Genomic DNA, 19027 nt, shown 5'->3' on the forward strand with positions numbered 1-19027 from the left:
CTTGGAAGTCTGGTCTGTACTTCTTCGCGTTTCGCTTCAGAGAAGTGAAGCAATGTTTCGGCGAGAATTTTAATTTACTATCGGCCTTCGGCCGTGAGCTTATTTCGAGTTTAGTTTATGTCTTGTCCTCTTTGCCTTTTTGATAATTCTACGTCTTTTACAGTAAGTAATGTTTGTTGTTCTTCTGTACTTTGCGTCGTTTTCAAGTCTTCTAATTAAAAATTTGTGGGTAATAATAATCTTTTATTAGGACGCCTTCATTCACTATACAGTGGTTTTCAGAAAGGTCCTAACTAAGATTAAAAATACCTAATAAGACTATATACAATAAAACGAAAAATACCTAAGAATTAAAAACTATTATTAAAAACTAACTTGAATACAAAAGAAAGAATTAACTAAAAAGCCTACTTAGAACGCTACGCTTAAAATTTACAAAATCAAGTGCATTTCTAGTGTCTCTGTCTAGGTTATTCCAGTCTTTCAGAGAGTGATAACACACTCTCTGCTTTCCCCAATTTTTGGTTACATGAGGTAGCCTACACTGGACGAAAAATTAGATTTAATCAGATTTTCAACTTAAGTAAATTTGATGCAAATTTAGGGCTCTAAATTTGATCCAAATTTACATCGGCAGCAAAGATGGTGCAAAACGCAGACGTTTGTTTCTGTTGTATTTACACGTAAATGTGAAGTAAATATGATATCTACTTTACATTTGCTTTGTTTTTGATATCACAGCAAATGAACAAATTTGACATACATTTACTACAGCTTTGCGTTCTTTGCAAAAGTATAAGTGTGCCTCTAAGGCAAAATCTAGGTAAACACCGTGCAAATCTATTTGTTTGCATCATATTTTTACAAATTTTACCGAAGCTACAAATAATTACATTTGTACGCGCTTTACTCCTGCTTTGCTACAGGAGCAAATATACTCATTTACACTGAATTTATATTACTGTTAAGCAAACAAATATGCGTGTATTATCTCACGTTTGCTATCTGCGCAAATATGATTGTCTTTATACTTAACATCCGCTGTTGTCATTTTTATGTGCCGTTTTCTGAAAGTTGATGCAAATGTTTGTTACTGGTGTATTAACGCGCAAATGTAAAGTAAGTATGATATCTACTTTACGTTTGCTTCGTCATTGATATCTCTGCAAATCAACAAATTTGACAAAGATTTACCAAAGCTTTGCTTTTTTGCAAATGTATAAGTGTGCCTTTAAGGCAAAATCTAGGCAAACATGGTGCAAATCTGGTTGTTTGCATCATATCTTTACAAATTTTACCGAAGCTTCAAATAATTACATTTGTACGTGCTTTACTCACGCTTTGCTACAGGAGCAAATATACTCATTTACACTGAATTTGTCACTGTACGAAAAATGAATTTTAATCAGATTTGCCACTGAAGTAAATTTGATGCAAATTTAGGGCTCTAAATTTGACCACAATTCACATCGGCAGCAAAGATAGTGCAAACGCAGACGTTTGTTTCCGATGTATTTATACGAAAATGTCAAGTAAATATGATATCTGTTTTACATTTGCTTTGTGTTTTGATATTTCAGTAAATCAACAAATTTGGCATACATTTACTACAGCCGTGCTTTCTCTGCAAAAGTGCAAGTGTGCCTTTAAGGCAAAATTTAGGAAAACACGGTGCAAATCTATTTGTTTGCATCACATTATTGCAAATTTTACCGCAGCTACAAATGATTACATTTGTATGCGCTTTACTCCTGCTTTGCTAGAGGAATTCGCGTTATTTTAAACGCGGAAGGGAACTGAAGGGTAAATAATGAATGCACGTAATGGGGTGGATGAAGATCCCCCCGAGAGCATTAAGTTTTATTTTTAAAAAGGTTGAAGTTAATACAAGTATCATTTTGTTGTAATTTTGATTTTAAGACTCTGATTACAATACTACGTGTGTTTACACTTGTTTCTTATCCTCAGCCTGCTATGATATTTATCTCATTACATACGGTGTGCTGATCCTCTCATGGTGTGTTGGCATGGTAATGGCTGATACCGAAAAGGAAGACAAATGATATTTATGTTAATGTTCTAAGTGATAAATCTCTCAAAGCAAAATTTAGACAAAGAAGAACTACCTTATAAAAATAAAAAAATTGTTGGTACCCTTTAAGATGAATCTCCTAATACATAATTGTAGCACAGGGGAAGAGCCACCTCGCTACACTTCTACTCCAATTTTGTAAAATAATGTCTTTCTTTTTTTTTTGCATTCAGTATAAATATCTAAAAGGCAGTAAACCAAATCCCACTAGTCATATTTTATCAGTCCAGGCCTTCTTTTTAAAATGATCAGGAAGGGACCTTATTCAACACTAAATTCATTTTAGAGAATTGCATCTGGCTGCATAATCTTACTTCTGCTAACTTAACTGATGGCACATCTGTCCTGTCTCATATTTTGGGTACATGGCCTAAAGATGAAACATCTGGGCAAACCCTGCAACGAGAATCTGTGTTGAACATTTTGGAGGTAACCTAACCGCTACTTGAATTGAATTTCAAAAATGACATGAACATTTTCTAAAGAGAACAGTCCAAACTGAAGGTTCCCTCTTGTCTTTTACCAGTAGAATTAAATTTCCAAAATGACATCATGAATATTTCTTACAATAGCAGGTCTGAGAAAGATAAGTTGAAGCAACCAATTCCTTTTTTCATCCATGATTAGGTTCGCACTACATAGTATGCTTCTACTAACTTAACAGATGGCACATCTGTCCTGTCCCATTTCTGGTGCGCTGCCGAAAGATGACACATCTGGGCAACTACAAGCTTCCACATACTTTGCAATGTGAAACCATGATTAATGAATTGAAGTCCTACATTTCAGAATAGAATTTAGCTACTGTAATCATTTGTTCTGTATGTATGCGGCCCCAAGATACCAATTTCTATATTGAGAAGTTTATTCCAGAGTCAATTGAAAAAGGGAGCCCCACTATCAATGAAATTAGTATGGTTGCAGTTGTTACTTATTGTCAGGTTACGAAGATATTTAATTAATTGGGATGTGCTGATACTTTCATGCTTTTTTCCATTGCAACATGCTTTTAATGACAAATGAAAAGTGAAAGTATATTGATAGCCTTGGTAGTGAATCTTATAAACCAAAATTGGAACACAAAAGAAGCCACCATTAACTAAATGAGAAGTAAAAATAATATGTTTGTATCCTGGTGACAAATTTAATCTCCCAATCTTTATCTTTAACACAAGAAAAAGCCACTCTCAGACATAACACCTCACTACATGTACTGTACAATAGTATCCAGGTTCAATAAAATGATGTCAATTTAAAACCTTTTTGTGTTTCACCAGTTGAATTACATTTCCAAATGAGACCATGAACATTTTCTACAGCAGGAAGTCTGAGTAGGGTAAATTTCAAGCAATCATTTCCTTTTTATCCATTATCAGGTTCACACTACATTGTATGCTTCTGCTAACTTAACAGATGGCACATCTGTCCTGTCCCATTTCTGGTGCGCTGCCGAAAGATGACACATCTGGGCAACTACAAGCTTCCACATACTTTGCAATGTGAAACCATGATTAATGAATTGAAGTCCTACATTTCAGAATATAGTTATTTCAGCTACTGTAATCATTTGTTCTGTATGCGGCCCCAGATACCAATTCCTATATTAAAGAGTTTATTCCAGAGTCGATTTAAAAAGGGAGCACCACTATCAATAAATATGGTTGCAATTGTTACGTGACCGGTACTCATTCTCAGGTTACAAAGATATTTGATCAATTGGGATGTGCTGATACTTTCATGCCATGTTTCCATTGCAACATGCTTTTAATGACAAATGAAAAATAAAAAAATGTTGGTAGCCTTAGTAATGAATCTCATAAGCAAAAATTGGAACACAAAAGAAGCCACCATAAATTAAAAGAGAAGTAAAAAAAAATTGTATCCTAGGTGACAAATCTTCCAATCTTAATCTGTAAAACAAGAAAAAGCCACTCTTAGACATAACACCTCACTACATGTACTGAACAATAGTATCCAGGTTCAATAAAATGATGTCAATTTAAAACCTCCTTGTCTTTCACCAAATGAGATCATGAGAAAAGTAAATTTCAAGCAATATGCCTTTTATATCCATTATCAGGTTCACACTACATTGTATGCTTCTGCTGACTTAACAGATGGCACATCTGTCCTGTCCCATTTCTGGTGCGCTGCCGAAAGATGACACATCTGGGCAACTACAAGCTTCCACATACTTTGCAATGTGAAACCATGATTAATGAATTGAAGTCCTACATTTCAAGAGTGAATTCAGCTACTGCAATAATTTGTTTTGTATGCAGTCCCCAGATACCAATTTTCATATTGAAGGCTGAGTTTATTCCAGAGTCAAATTAAAAAGGTTTACTATGATATTTCATTAAATGAGGTGTGCTGATACTTTCATGCTATTTTTCCATTACAACACTGTTTTAATGGCAAATGGAAAGTAAAGATATGTTGGTTGCCTTAGTAATGAATCTCCTAAACCAAAATTGTAACACAAAAAAGAGCCACCATAAATTAAATGAGAAGAAAAAAAAAATATTTGTGTATCCTAGGTGACAAATCTCCTTATCTTAAATCTGTAACACAAGAAAGAGCCACTCTTAGACATAGTACCTCACTACTATATAATTCTATCCCAGTTCAATAAAATGATGTCAATTAAAATCCTTCTTTTGTTTTACTTGTTGAAGGAAATTAAAGTTCAGCATGGCCCATAATTTTTCACCTCTTTAAGGAATGCCTTTCCATTGGCATCTACTTTTTGAAATTCTTACCAAAATTAATTTCGATCAAGTGCCACTATAAACTTCTAGTAAAATTTTAAGTCAAGAAATATTCCAAATATCTAACATAAATCTGAAAATTTCCTCTTGTCTGGCATGTGTAACATTATCCATTTTGTAAGATTAAAACCTACCACATGAAAATTTGGATACTTTAAATTGTAGGTGTTTTGAGTAATTGACATTAGTGTTGTTGATTACAAAAATCAAGGTTCATTCCACATTATGTCCTCACAAGTGCCCTTTGCATTAAAGCTCATTTTGCATGGACCAATATTTTTAGATTCTTATACGTTTGGTTACAAGTTTCAATATGTTGTTCTTTTTGAGTCCCAAAATGATTTCATTAAGCAATTAGGAGTTTGCAATATGATTAGCTGATTGTGTATACATGTACATATTTGAATCATTACTGTATGCTCAATGCACACAACACCTGAATTTTCTAAACTGAAAGAGCCATTCTTAGTATAGTGTAGTAGAATGACAGAATACTGAACAGCCTAGGTACTCATGCAAACAATCAGATGCACTACTTAAAACTGACTTACAGGAAAAATGCTTTGCATTCAACAAACAATGCTGTTATGTTACCTTTCAATTATTAGCCTAATTTGTAGTCTCCAAGGGTTTTTTGAGCAATAATTATAGAAGTCTCTCATAACATGGATATTTCTTGAGCAACAGCCAAAATGGCTTTGTGTCCTTCATTGTTCTATAAAATTATGTAAAACATCTGCCTAATGTTGGATCATTAATATCAAGGGTTCAAGTCTGGATTCTGCTTGATTCAGCTCCTAATAATTTTTCATCTTGTGTAAAGCACTTTTAAGTGTTGTTACACAATGAAACATAAAAATGAAACAATAAAATGTTGCATAAGTTTCGCACTGTTCCACTTGTATCATGTTCTCACTTGTAGTGGGTAAACCGACTATCTTGTTCTTGACTCTCTTGTTGTTGTTCAGCTTTTCATGAACTCGGCTGTCTTGAAGATTTATTTCATCTTTCCATCTGCAATTAATTAAAAGTTATATTTAAAAAATGCTTGAAAAAAAGCTCTGAAATTCGCTTTTCTGACCGAACAGACAAAATGTCTATGGAAAATTAACGCGGCACTGAGGCTAGTGCATTTTCAGTCTAACTGAGCCTATTGTTTATAAAGAATACCAGATGAATTTCCAACTTTGGGAATAACTACACTACAGTACACTTCAGGTAAGATTTTTGCACAGCACAATACATTAATTACATGTATGCCTGGCATATCTAATGTAACAAATTCTTGCCAAAATTAACCCAATCAAACACCAATCATTCAACTGGGTTCGGGAATCAAACAAAAACAAACATCTACATGTATTGTGCTGTAAGTTCGATTATCGAAACAACTGAACAAAATCGAAAGCAATCAAACTCAATCCAAATTGATTTTGTTTGGAATTCATCTCTTGATAAGTAAATAATGCCAAAGACCCCCAAGAGGCAAGACCATCACCTCACCATCACCTTCTCAAGATGGCCTACCTGGCCTTTAGTGTTTAGTCTCTTTGAACACTCGTTTTTTGGAACTGATATTCTTCTTAAAATTGCAAAATTCTCCTCCCATATTAACACAAAAACAACATTCATATCCTTTTACAATACATGTACATGTATTTTGATATGTACAGTCTCCTCTCAGGTCTCCCTGATATCCCTTCAGGTTCTTGATGCTCTCAACATTCTCTTTGGTTAACTGAAAGCTAGCAGTAATTCAACCTTCAGTCAAAAAACCCTCGACTACGTGGTTATTATGCAGATGTGACAATCGTCCTATCAAATCCCTTATTAAAGATTAGGGGGATCGTGTGCCATACAAAATATTCGCAAAATGTATAATACTGACTTGTATATTTCTAAAGGCTTTTTTTCATACTTCTATTTTTATCAGTGTTAATATTTAAACAAAAAAAATCAAACAAACAGGAGTTCGGTATTTGAATGTTCAATTAAGCATGATTGTCGATCGTTCAATTTTGTTCGATGAACCAAATTTTAGTTGAGTTCGATTTATATGTTCGATTACCCAACCCAATCAAACGATTAGTGGTCGATTATTGAGAGTTCGAGTAGATCCTGGCATATCCAATTGAACGTTCGGTAATCGAACCCAATCAAACACCAATCGTTCGATTGGGCTCGGTAATCGAACATAATCGAACTTACAATGAAATTTGGTCAATCAAACAAAATCAAACGTTCGATTACCGAACAGTCGACAATCAAACAAAATCGAAAGTTTGATTACCAAACAGTTGACAATCGTACTTAGTTAAAGGTTCGATTACCAAACTCCTGTTTATTTTTTATGTGGACATTTTGTATGGTGCACCGTCCCCCTGATTAGTCCTGTGTGATTTACTTATCAAGCAACGGATTCCGAACAAAATCGAATCGGATTTGTGTGATTGTGGTCGATTGGTTTGATTGATTTGATTGGTTCGAAAATCAAACTCACAGCAAAACAAGATGTTCGATTTTGTTCACGAGTAAGCAAACGCAATCGAACGATTGGTGTTCAATTGGGTTCAATTGATTTTTGGTTCGATTTTGTTCGATTGGATACACCGGGAGTAGATACGCCAGGATTATCATTAGGTAAGCAAACAGAATGAAAAGAACGAGTCAGTCAGAAAATTGTATGCATAATTAATACATGGGGTTGCGCGGAAATCCTGCCCAGAGAACAAAGTGAAACCACATAGTACATCAGGACGTAACAAATCGATAATTCCGATACTCGATAAAAATCAATAAAAATCGATAAACATTGATAAGTAATTAACTAATTAGTATCGAAAATCGATCAAAATCGATGACCCAATTCTTTGTGATTATCGATTTTGATCGATTTCACTACTTAAAGTTCGATTAGTATCGATTACATTCGAAAAGTATCAATCACGTTCGATTAGTATCGATTTCAAACGATTTGTATCAATTTCGATCAGAGAAGAAAAGCTACTGTTTTTTTGTGTGTGTGTCCAATGAATCCTGAAGTGTGACGTTGAAAGAAATGCAGTCGCTTCGCCTTCAAGTTGTTTTGCTAATGGCCAGTCAGGTCAGTTCGGCAACGTTTATTTTCAAACGAAGAATAAAACATGGTCAATGCAATCCTATAAAACAAAGAATATCAGAATATGTATACGCGATGTAACCAAAGACGTTCGTCAGCGACACTATTTGTAGACGAAACAACCGGCTTAATACCCGCAAAGGATTCCATTTTACACTTCATATTAATTACGTTTGTTTGAACAATCTTTTATTTATATGATCAGGTCACATGAACTGATCACATCACTTTCAGACTTGACGTTAATTACTATCTTCATTGTAGTTTATGTCTCAATAACAGTAACTTCATATGAAACTGAAAAAACTTATCGTGGAGAGTAGATTGCCGAGAATTGCACGGAACCTTTTCAAAACACAAAACAACAGTCTTTCACAATCAAAATCGATAATCCACTCCCAAATCGTGTGATTATCGATTTTGATCGATTTTCGATACTAATTAGTTGATCATTTATCGAAAAATATCGAATAATATCGATTAATCGATTAGGTTTCCGATGATCGATTTCGATCGATTTGTTACGTCCTGAGTACATACATGTAAGCTTAAATTGGAGGCGAACCGACCAGAAACCAGTCGATCGACATGCAGGAATCCTTAGGAATGGTTTTAGGTCTATTTAATAGTTCCAATACACCTATACGAAAATTATTGTTATGCACATAATGACAACTCACCCATAAAAATTTGCTTTAGTGAGTATATTTATGCTGTTGCTTGCTATTTCTCCGCAATTCCCGCCAAGGCATCAAGCTTTCCGCGCCACGGAAAAGTCGAATGTGTAACCACGTCTTGTCGTTCCCAGGTCTTTGGCAATGCGCTGGGGCACCGGGCCTCCTGTCCCAGACTCCCTCACTTTGTTTTTGAAAAGGTATGTTCAAACGACTTTCACGGTTGCAACGGAAAATGAGGGCAGCTACGAAAATACGTGTTCTTCGATCTTCAGACGAACCTATATGTACATGGTGGAGTTGAGTAAAGCTGGTTCCTTCAAGCGCAAAAACGCTTCTTCGCAATTAGTTGGGAGAGTGCGTGTAATCATCTACGTAGGTACAGGAACCATGTTACTATGTATTCAGATGTATTTGGTTGGAGTTCGTGCTCGAGTTGCCGGTCTACATGATTGCACAATGTAGTTGAGCGGACAAGTACTTCAGCTAATTAAAAAGACGCGAATATACGTTCTGAAACCTTAAGAGTAAGTATAAGTCTTAAATGCTACATAATAATAGCTAAAACTGAGTTGCACGTAGTAGCTTTGGTTAGTGCGAGTTCATAAAATTGTGAGCTTTCTACATGATCTGCACATGATCGTGAGGTGCGGATTTTGGCGGGCTATTTGTGTTTAAGCTTTTATTGTAATGATTATGAAGTATTTGCTGAATATTGTACCGTGTTTGGACGCTTTTGGGGCCTTTTAAGCAACAAAAAAAGTTGTATAATAATCTGTATACAGGTACACATAGCAGACAAGTACATGTACAGTGTCAGTTGTTTATAACATGTACCGGTACATACCACATGCCTTTGGGATGATCAGAAAATTAACAGTGAACCGAGATCAATTTAATCATGGTGCATCAAAGGAGCAAGCGAATCCAATCCGGGCAAGGATTTGCCAGTTCGTTTGATGCACCATGTTCTGAGTGAGCTTGGATCATTGACTGTAAGATTTTTTCAGATCACCCCAAAGTATTGTTCCTTCAGTTGAACAACAGATTTGCCTTTTTTGTTTTGGGTGATCAAGGGTGGGAGCTTATTGGAAACAGGGCACTTATTAGAAATAAGGTGTTTTTTTTTTCTTCAAAATATTAACTTACGAATTTGCTAGATAAAATTCTGAAAATGTTAGCCGTGGGCATACTGTATAATACATTCCAGCATCCCTTTAAAGAGGGATTTATATATCTGTACTGGAAGGGGGGTTATTTTGAGATGGAAAATGTGTTTCAAACCTTTTGATGGGTTACTTCATGTATTACTAAATTGTTTTGGTGCTTACAAGATACCAATGCACGATTCCCTCAATAGCGCGTACCTGCAGGAAATCACGGTAGTTGTAGTCATCAAGCCATGCGCAAGACTTAGCAACGATGCACATTGTTATTAGTCCCGCACATGGTTTGATGAATACAACTACTGTGAGTCCCTTCAGGTGTGCGCTAAATAGGGAATCAACCATTAATAAAATGAGACACTGTGAATCCTGACCTGAAAAAAATTCAGTGGCTCAGGTGGGACAATCCACAACCTTGGGGTTACATGTCCACTGCACTACCATTTGAGCTACAAAGCCACAGATTGGAACAGCACATGAGTGAACCTCATATGATCTTACATGTGATTGTCCACTTGTAAGATCATAATATTGGAAATCAAGATAATTTTTGAAAATTTTCCAAAGAGAGGATTTTTGTGCCCTTGCATAATTTGTGTCCCTACCTGCAGCAACCTGTCCCTCTTACCTAGCATTCCCTTTGCATAGAAAAAGTGTGGTTCTGGGGACAGTCACACAATTTTATTTAACAACGTTTAAGGAAAGTTAAACCAATTTAAATTGTAGACTATCCTATAACAAAGAAGTTTTAAAACAGTTGAATTAACTAGCTAGATTCAAACTGTTTTTGTAAAAATCTTGCCAATCAAATCATACTTGTATGTACCCAGGACCTTAGACCATGTTAGAATATCCTACAATTTTAAGTGTCCATAAAATACCTTCTCTATTATTATTAGCTACATTTGTATCTCAAACTATTTTATCTTTCCCTAGGGAGTTTCCTTATCCTTATCCTATTCAGCCCATTTATAGGACTTTAGAAAGTTTAGTTCACACCATTTATTGGTAGACTTTCAATAACTCTTGTTTACAAGTCATTATTTGGGATTGGTAGTGTGGTAACTTTTTTCTTGACTTTCCTTTCCAGAAAAAGAACTGACGAATCAAAGCCCTTCAAGAGGAGAGGATTATTATCATTAAGTGTCAACCATGTTTTCCAAAGAAGAAAAAAAGGGAACCCATGAAGTATTTGAGAACTAATAACCGGTATATGTTGTTAGAACATTTTACTGTTTGTCTGGGCACAAAACGGTGATGATGACTAGTTTGGCTCAGACACTAAGAAAATAATTATTGTACAGTAGTACTTTACCATGGACAGAAACTTTAGTTAGTTGTACAAAGCAAAAACGAAAACTTTGCAAAGGAGAAAAAAATAGGTTTAAGGTAGCCCTCTGTCTGCAAAGCCTGTGTTGCAGACAAACTTAACCCTGGTAACATGTAGTCTGCCTGCGCTGTGGCCCCCTGAAGCTTGTTCCAATATCCCACAGGTTTCCAAGTATCTGTGTATTCATTTCTGATTGGCTAGTTTCATATTACTTTCAAAATCAAACCTGTTCACACAAGACACGCTAAGCTAAAAATAATTTTATTTTGCATGAGCAAATGAAAACAGTCAATGTACTCGGTGAAATCCAGTCAATTGATCAAAAGCTAGTAAATCTGCAGCCGGATCAACCTTGTTCCCAGGGTCGCTCTCCCCCTGCACAAGGTTGTAAAGTTCTGGATACTGCGTTGATAAGAAAAAAAGGCAAGGACATCTGCTGGAGTAGTGTTTAATCTAACAATTTTATTTCTTTTTGGACAGCTTTTATAACACAGACAGATTTTATTTTCCAGAATAAATATGGAGGGTTTTATAATAAATTATTTATTATTATCAATCAGAGGTACCGTATTCGAAAATAAGAGATTTCCCATAACGTGTTGACAATTGATGGATGCTTTGTGACCTCCAAGAAACTCCTGCAGCCAGCTTCCAGTTTATTTCGAAGATCTCGGACATTCTACTTGTACAAGAAAAACAAAAAGGACTGTCTGCGTTTTCGCTAAACAGAAGCACATTTAAGAATAATTCAACAGTAATATGAAATTAGGAAATGAGTAGACAGATGTACTTGTAAACCTGTGGGATATCGAAACAAGCTTCTGGTTGCCATTGTGCAGACAGACTTTATCAAGGATTTTGTGACACTGTCTGGCTGCAACACAGGCTATTACTAGAATCTTCAGAACTACAAATGTACATTATGTTAAAGTTTTACAGTCAAAAAGAAGCCAAGAATTTTCTTCCATAGAGTAATAAGTTTATAAGGCTCATTTGATGTTTTGTGTTCCAAATTTCCAAATGCATATTAAGGTAACAGAACTGGCTTTATAAGAAAATTGCAATACAGCATGTTTGTTCCCTGCTCAGTGCTGGAACTAATATTCTGAACAAACATATTAGAAAATTGGTCAGGCATCAATTCGCATTTCAAATCAAACACTTTGATTTATTTGATTGGACAATGTCTGATGACCGACAGTAATTTATAGCACTGCTGCTAGTTATTTGGCAATATTTCACATTAAAGAGACTTTCGTCTTTATTAAGGTGATCAATATAACCGTATACTCTAGCAAGGAACACTTGGTCCATTTTGACTGCAAATCGATAACTTGTATATAAATGCGTGGCATTTATTTTGCACTTGGTTTCTGAGAGAACAGAATAACTATGCATTTTTGTCTGGGATATGGGATACATGTAGGTCAGATAAATATTGTGCTTGGAATCTATGTTTCCTTTTTTATATGTATAAGTCAAATTGCATTAAGTGATTATCATTCAGTATAATTGTTAAATGTCAGTATAAAGTATGTAAATGTGCTACTCCCCCTGGATGGGATGCTAGTCCATTGCATGCCCACCCCCCCCCCCTCCCCCCGCTGTAAATTCGACGGAACCCATTTATGTGCCTGGGTTGAGAGAGGCACAGTGAGAGTAAAGTGTCGTACCCGAAAACACAAGCGCCCAGCGATGGCCCAAACCCAGGCCATTAGACCCAGAGTCGAGTGCGCTTACCATTGGGATACCATGCCTTCCACAATGTCAATATGTCAATAGAAAGCATTAAATTTAAATCATTAATCTAGATTAATTTTGTACCTGGATTTGGTAGATGCAGCTTACTATACATGTAATTGGTTAAAAAATCTTTTGTTATTTATTGCACTCAAAAAGTACAATTTATAGTCATGCTATTTGCTTTTCTTTACTTTGAAGAACAGCTACATTGCTCAGTTTCAAATAAATGTAGTTAACGTTTGTAAACTGTTGTTTTTCCAGTACTTAGTAAGTAAAAATGGCCATCAGCTTTGCATTTGTGGTGAATGTGAAGCATATATGGCATTTGTTTTCAGGGCAAATATGAGCAAATTCGTGCAAATGCAGAAATTACCCCATATTTGCTACCCTGCCGTTTATGGTACGAATGTGTTCTTTCAATACATTTACTGTGCGCGTTAAGACATCGAAAATGTGTTCATTTACGTAACATTTGCCAGTATTGGCAAAAAGCGAGTAAAAACGGCCATTACGGGCGTTGCATTAGTGGTGAATGTGAAGCAAATACGACATTTGTTTTCAGAGCAAAAATGAGCAAATTCGTGCAAATACAGAAATTACCCCATATTTGCTACCCTGCCGTTTGTGGTACAAATGTGTACTTTCAACACAAATTTACTGTGCGCGTAAATACATTGCAAATGTGTTCATTTGCGTAACATTTGCCCGTATTAGCAAACGGCTAGTAAAAACGGCCATTACCGGTGTTGCGCTAGTGGTGAATGTGAAGTAAATATTACATTTGTTCTCAGACCAAAAATGAGCAAATTTGTGCAAATACAGAAATTACCCCATATTTGCTACCCTACCGTTTGTGGTACAAATGTGTACTTTCAACACAAATTTACTGTGCGCGTAAATACATTGCAAATGTGTTCATTTGCGTAACATTTGCCCGTATTAGCAAACGGCTAGTAAAAACGGCCATTACCGGCGTTGCGCTAGTGGTGAATGTGAAGTAAATATTACATTTGTTCTCAGACCAAAAATGAGCAAATTTGTGCAAATACAGAAATTACCCCATATTTGCTACCCTACCGTTTGTGGTACAAATGTGTACTTTCAACACAAATTTACTGTACGCGTAAAGACATTGCAAATGTGTTCTTTTACGCTACATTTCCCTGTATTACAAACAGCTAGTAAAAACGGCCATTACCGGCGTTGCACCTTCAGTAAATATGGTGCCAAATATGAAATTTGCTTCGGAACAAAGTTGGTCAAAGTTAAGCAAATGTGGCCTTTACGACATATTTGCTACAGATTTGCTAACCGCGAAAATCTATTTTTTCGTCCAGTGCTAAGCATGTCTTTATTCCTTGTGTTATAGCTATGAATGTCCCTGTTAGCTAGTAACTCCATAGAGTGATTCATAAGTCCATTTATACACTTATAAACGTATATACAGCGATGATAAAATCTACGTTGTTCTAGGTTAAGGCACTTTAAAGCTACGAGGGCATCAGAAGCTGACGAATAAAGTGGTCTGTCCAGGATGATTTTCGCGGCTTTGTTTTGTAAAACCTGTAGGTCATTCATAAGCTCCACATTGTTCTTGTCGCCCCACACAAGATCAGCATAATCAAAAATTGGTAAAACAAGGCTGTTGTAGAAAAGTAGGCGAGCGGTGAAAGGTAACAAATGTTTGATCCTACGTAAAAGACCAAGTCGCTGATTTACTTTAGAAGTTACATACTCTACATGATCAGACCATGTGAAGTCTGAGGCCAGCTTAATCCCTAAATATTTAAACGTACTAACACTATCTAATTTACAATCAAAAATAGATAGAGACATTGAGGAAATATTTACTAATTTTCTGTTGCCACCGATTAACATGGATTTTGTCTATGTAAGGTTCAGTGTAAGTTTGTTCGCTTTTAGCCACATTGCTACGTTGCAAAGATCTGCGTTTAATTTGCTCTCCAGCTGGTGCGGTTCTTTTGAAAAGCAGTAAAGAACAGTATCGTCAGCGTACAATGACACCTCGGAGTGTTCAATAACAGCAGGTAGCTCATTGATGTACACAAGGAACAATAACGGTCCCAAGATACTTCCTTGTGGAACACCGAAAGTAACGGGAAGGGCTTCGGATAAATTATTTTCACAAGAAGTTTACTGTTTGCGATTTCTAAGGTACGAAGCAAACCACTCCAAAGACCTGGGGGAGACTCCAACTGATGACAATTTGCATTGGACATCAAAATCCCGTGATCGACTGTATCGAACGCCTTTGTAAGATCCAGAAATACGGCACCACAGATGTTCCCTCTTTCCATGTTTAATAAGACTTCATCGGCAAAACCAGACAATGCAGTGGCTGTTGAACGTTTGGACCGGAAACCGAACTGCTTGTTTGAAAGTAAATTGTTTGAGTCCAGGTGTTCGTACAGTTGGGAGTGGATTACTCTTTCTAAGATCTTGCTGAGAGTGGGCAGTATTGAGATCGGACGATAATTTGTTGCATTTGTTCGGTCACAATTAAATTTGCGTTATTAAGTTTAAATTTTGTCTCTCTTTCGTCCGCCATTTTGTTTGTTCAAGATGTATTTTTCATGAGGCTGTTGTCAATTACACCGTTTTGCACTGCTAATTACACGTTTTGCACTGCCAATTACACTTTTTGCACTGCCAATTACAATTTTTGCACTGGTTTGGGATAAATTGACGTGTTCTTAGTCAATCAGAATGGAGAAATTGCTGCTTGTATATTATTATAACTGTTATCCACCTGCATTGATTTGTAAGTAATTGTGGTTGTGGTTGTAAAAGATGAACTACGTTATAACCAATCGTGCTTTTTAAAACGTGTGTGCATACGTTAGCAAAGACTTCTTGATGATATCAAACACTTCTGTTATTTTGCGTTAATAGAATTGCATTTTAAAATATTATTGGACCCAAGTTCTGTTCTACTCGTCTCCGTAGATTTTGTTTACTGTAATATACTGTAATATACTGACGATATAATACCAGTCCCCCAATATTGCTGGTTCCATCAGGTTTTATAAAAAGCTTCCTTCGGCCAACCAAACTGGTATTTCCAGACAAAAGTGGGTGAAACTAAAAAAAAAAAAACAGACCGGCTCTTGCAGATTGTTTATAAATATTCTATTCCCTCTCCCTGACATGTATACTGACAAACCGGTATTGGTAAATATGTGAGCATTTTTGTAAGAATTTTCGAAAAATTGTCCTCGTCTCGTAAGCGAATTAAATAAAGGTGTCCTAGAATTTGTGCTACATAATATTCCGTGAAGAGTTTTTTTGTGGGCATAGCTCTTTTACTACTGTCGGCGGCCCCAGGTTGCGAATTATTCGAGAGGATCACTTTTAGCGGGACGACAGACACTTAGTAAGTGTTATTCCAGCTTAAAATCTCTTTGAATAAAACGATTGCCGATTGATTACTTCTTGCTTATTTATTAATAATATCCGATTTAAAGAACGGTATCACGAGTTTTAGCTCAGTAAGTTTAGACATGAGAAAATGGCCACCAAATTTGCGTGAAATATTATTTTATTAAATACTTACAACAATATTACATTAAGTACTTACAATACTATCATATATATTATAACTTAAATCAGCGTAGGAACATTTTTACTCACAGCACGATAATAATAAAAAGAAGGTACGGATGAACGAATATTTAAAAATATTAACAAGCATGCATTGCGATATCCGTTGATATAAAAGAAGACTGATTGGTAAACAGTTTTCAAAGTCAACGTCGTTTGTTTGTAACTTTAAATTATAACACCCGGGAGATATTTTTGTTTGCAATAAAGTTATGGTTTTGTCTCAGTTTAGATCCATATAAGTAATTTCCTCGCTAATATTAAGTTTCATAGCAAGTATTTGGCAAAACTTAGCAAAATAGACTAAACGGCTCAGCCGTGACACAGTCCCTTGAAATCAAGATTCTCGAATGCTGCAAAACTATTACGAGCTGTCTTGTTATTATCGACAAAGCTCCGTCAGAAATTAGAGTGAAAACATTATATATTAAGTAGTTCAAACTTCACGCAGGTGTTTTGCATAATGTTTAGATTCACGTAAGTGTTTTAATAGTCGTTCCAACACTGCAAACAAACTGTCACCCTGTCGACATGTCATTACAGAAAGTATGATTTATCTGATCGCTTAAAAATGGAGTAAGATGTTTCTGTATCTTTTGTATTTTGCTCTTCTTCTCATAATTCCTCTTGAGGCCCAACAGAGCAGGCTTGACGGCAGCCGTGGTTTAAAGCGAGGAGTTCCTGTACAAGGAAACAGAGTATCGTATGGAAATTTTGCAGTTGACAAGTTTCAACGTCTTCAAGTATCAGTTGGTTCATCTATTTTCGTGAGCAACTATAGTGAGTGCGCTCTGAGCTGTGTTGACAATCCACCATGTTCTTCATTTAACGTCGCCTCGTCTCTTGATGCATCGGGAAAATACCGATGCGAGTTGTTAAACGAAAACAAGTACTCTGCAAGCCCAGGCCAGCTTGTCAGCTCACAGGAATACCACCATTTCAGCATCAAGGTATAAAGAAAATCTTGTTACGATCTTCGTTTCCACCCTGACTTGTTTAAACTTAAAAGTTCATTTCTTTCATTCAGTTGCAAATACTAAAGAAGCAAGCGCCTCCATGAATAAGGAAAGCATGTTTTGAAAGCTGTTGAGTTAGTCAAAAATCACAAAATAACGGGGTCTTTTGTTCACAAGGAGCTTAGAGTGTTACTTTCAAATCTTAAATTTAAGAGTCTCGCAACTAAATCTCGATTTCTGACCGTACCCTCTGTGTTACTTCGTCAAGTCTCCTATTTTGACCGGCTCTGAATACAACGGTTGTTTTCTTTCCTTTATTTTTTAGGCTATGCAGCTCTTGACAACTTGCATACAACCTTAAACAATTAAATTAATTAGTCTTCTCTTTAAAGTTGACTTTACTCAGTAATTAATTTTCTCCAATTTCAAAATGAAGTTTTTGATGAAAGAAATAGCTCTGCACTTTTTTATGGAAGAAAATTCTTGTAAAAGGTAAAAACTTACTCACAGTATATACGTGTAAAATTGTATTATGTGGGTTGTGTTGGTTACATCCGTCGAACACCGTTCAAAGAGCTTTTATAATTCGTTAAAACTAAGCCGTTTTTTGAGTCTAATGCTTGCGTGCGCTTTGCGCATGCGCATTAGACTCTTTGTTATATATAAAAAAGCTGTTAGCAATCCCAAGGGAATGGTTCGGGATCGATAATCGTTCGCTGTAATGTAGAAAACAATGACCAGCTGCAAGAACGGACTCCGTACGGACACGCACGATTTGTTTTAATTAAAAACAGCCAATCAGCGACACGTGTTCCCACGCATAATTAAAAGTTCTTTTTCAAGTCACGATTATTCAACTTGAACAGGACGAAATAATTTTCCAGTTAAAGCATTTGTAAGCTTTTCGTGAAAATAAAACTTCGTTTTAAGATGACTTAAGCACTTGTGTTTTCGTCTTGCTTAAAAAACAAGACGTCTTTGAGAAAAAAATATTTCGACGGCGATTCGCGTTTATTTACACAATGCGACCAAATGTTTATTTTGTTAAAACAGAAAACTTTACCTCGTATTTTGTATTTAAGTCATTCGAATTTTCACCAATTTTTTCTTTCACAGTGCAAACAAAAACCTTCAAAAATAAAAGATGTACATGGATAAATGTAAATCAAGTTACGTGACTAAATCAAAATGCGTTTGTTTGGCCGCTTTGCAGTATTACACTGTCCCGGCCTTTGCCATACACTGAAATCGAATTTCATGCTTTTATGACTCTCAGAGATCTCAAGTTCTTCTTACAGCTAGAAAAATCATAAAATGGTTACAGTAATATGGAAGTGATGATTCGCGAAATTTGTACATCATGTTAAACAGTCTTCGTTCCTGTGTATCGTAGCTCGATAATAATTGCCTTCTAGCGTTCAAAAGGTCATCATTATATTAACGTGAGGAGTATTTACACCCGTTTTTAGGAAAATCTGTCACTCAGTGTTTACAGTACAATGGAGGAACAGTCGCTATTTCAAGTGCTTTTATTGCAAAATCTGTTTCAAGAGTCA

The 19027-nt window shown here is 35.9% G+C and overlaps 2 protein-coding genes and 1 long non-coding RNA gene across 3 annotated transcripts in view; 2 read left to right on the plus strand and 1 right to left on the minus strand.

Annotated features, from left to right (window-relative positions):
- Window positions 1-19027, plus strand: part of LOC144636909 (uncharacterized) — a 264977-nt gene that overhangs the window by 209450 nt on the left and 36500 nt on the right. The window lies entirely within an intron of this gene.
- Window positions 395-15033, minus strand: LOC144635399 (uncharacterized). Its single transcript, XM_078494511.1, has 3 exons — window positions 14242-15033; window positions 5017-5024; window positions 395-539 (listed from the first exon to the last, which is right to left on the minus strand). The coding sequence occupies exons 1-3, from the start codon at window positions 14770-14772 to the stop codon at window positions 395-397; spliced, it is 684 nt and encodes a 227-aa protein (XP_078350637.1). The 5' UTR covers window positions 14773-15033.
- Window positions 8673-13140, plus strand: LOC144635107 (uncharacterized). The gene is made up of 2 exons (XR_013567305.1): window positions 8673-9182; window positions 10912-13140. It is a non-coding gene; the product is annotated as an uncharacterized LOC144635107 (long non-coding RNA).

The sequence above is a fragment of the Oculina patagonica genome, chromosome 13, assembly GCF_052425735.1.
Source record: "Oculina patagonica isolate OP01 chromosome 13, crgOcupat, whole genome shotgun sequence".
Lineage (NCBI taxonomy): Eukaryota > Metazoa > Cnidaria > Anthozoa > Scleractinia > Oculinidae > Oculina > Oculina patagonica.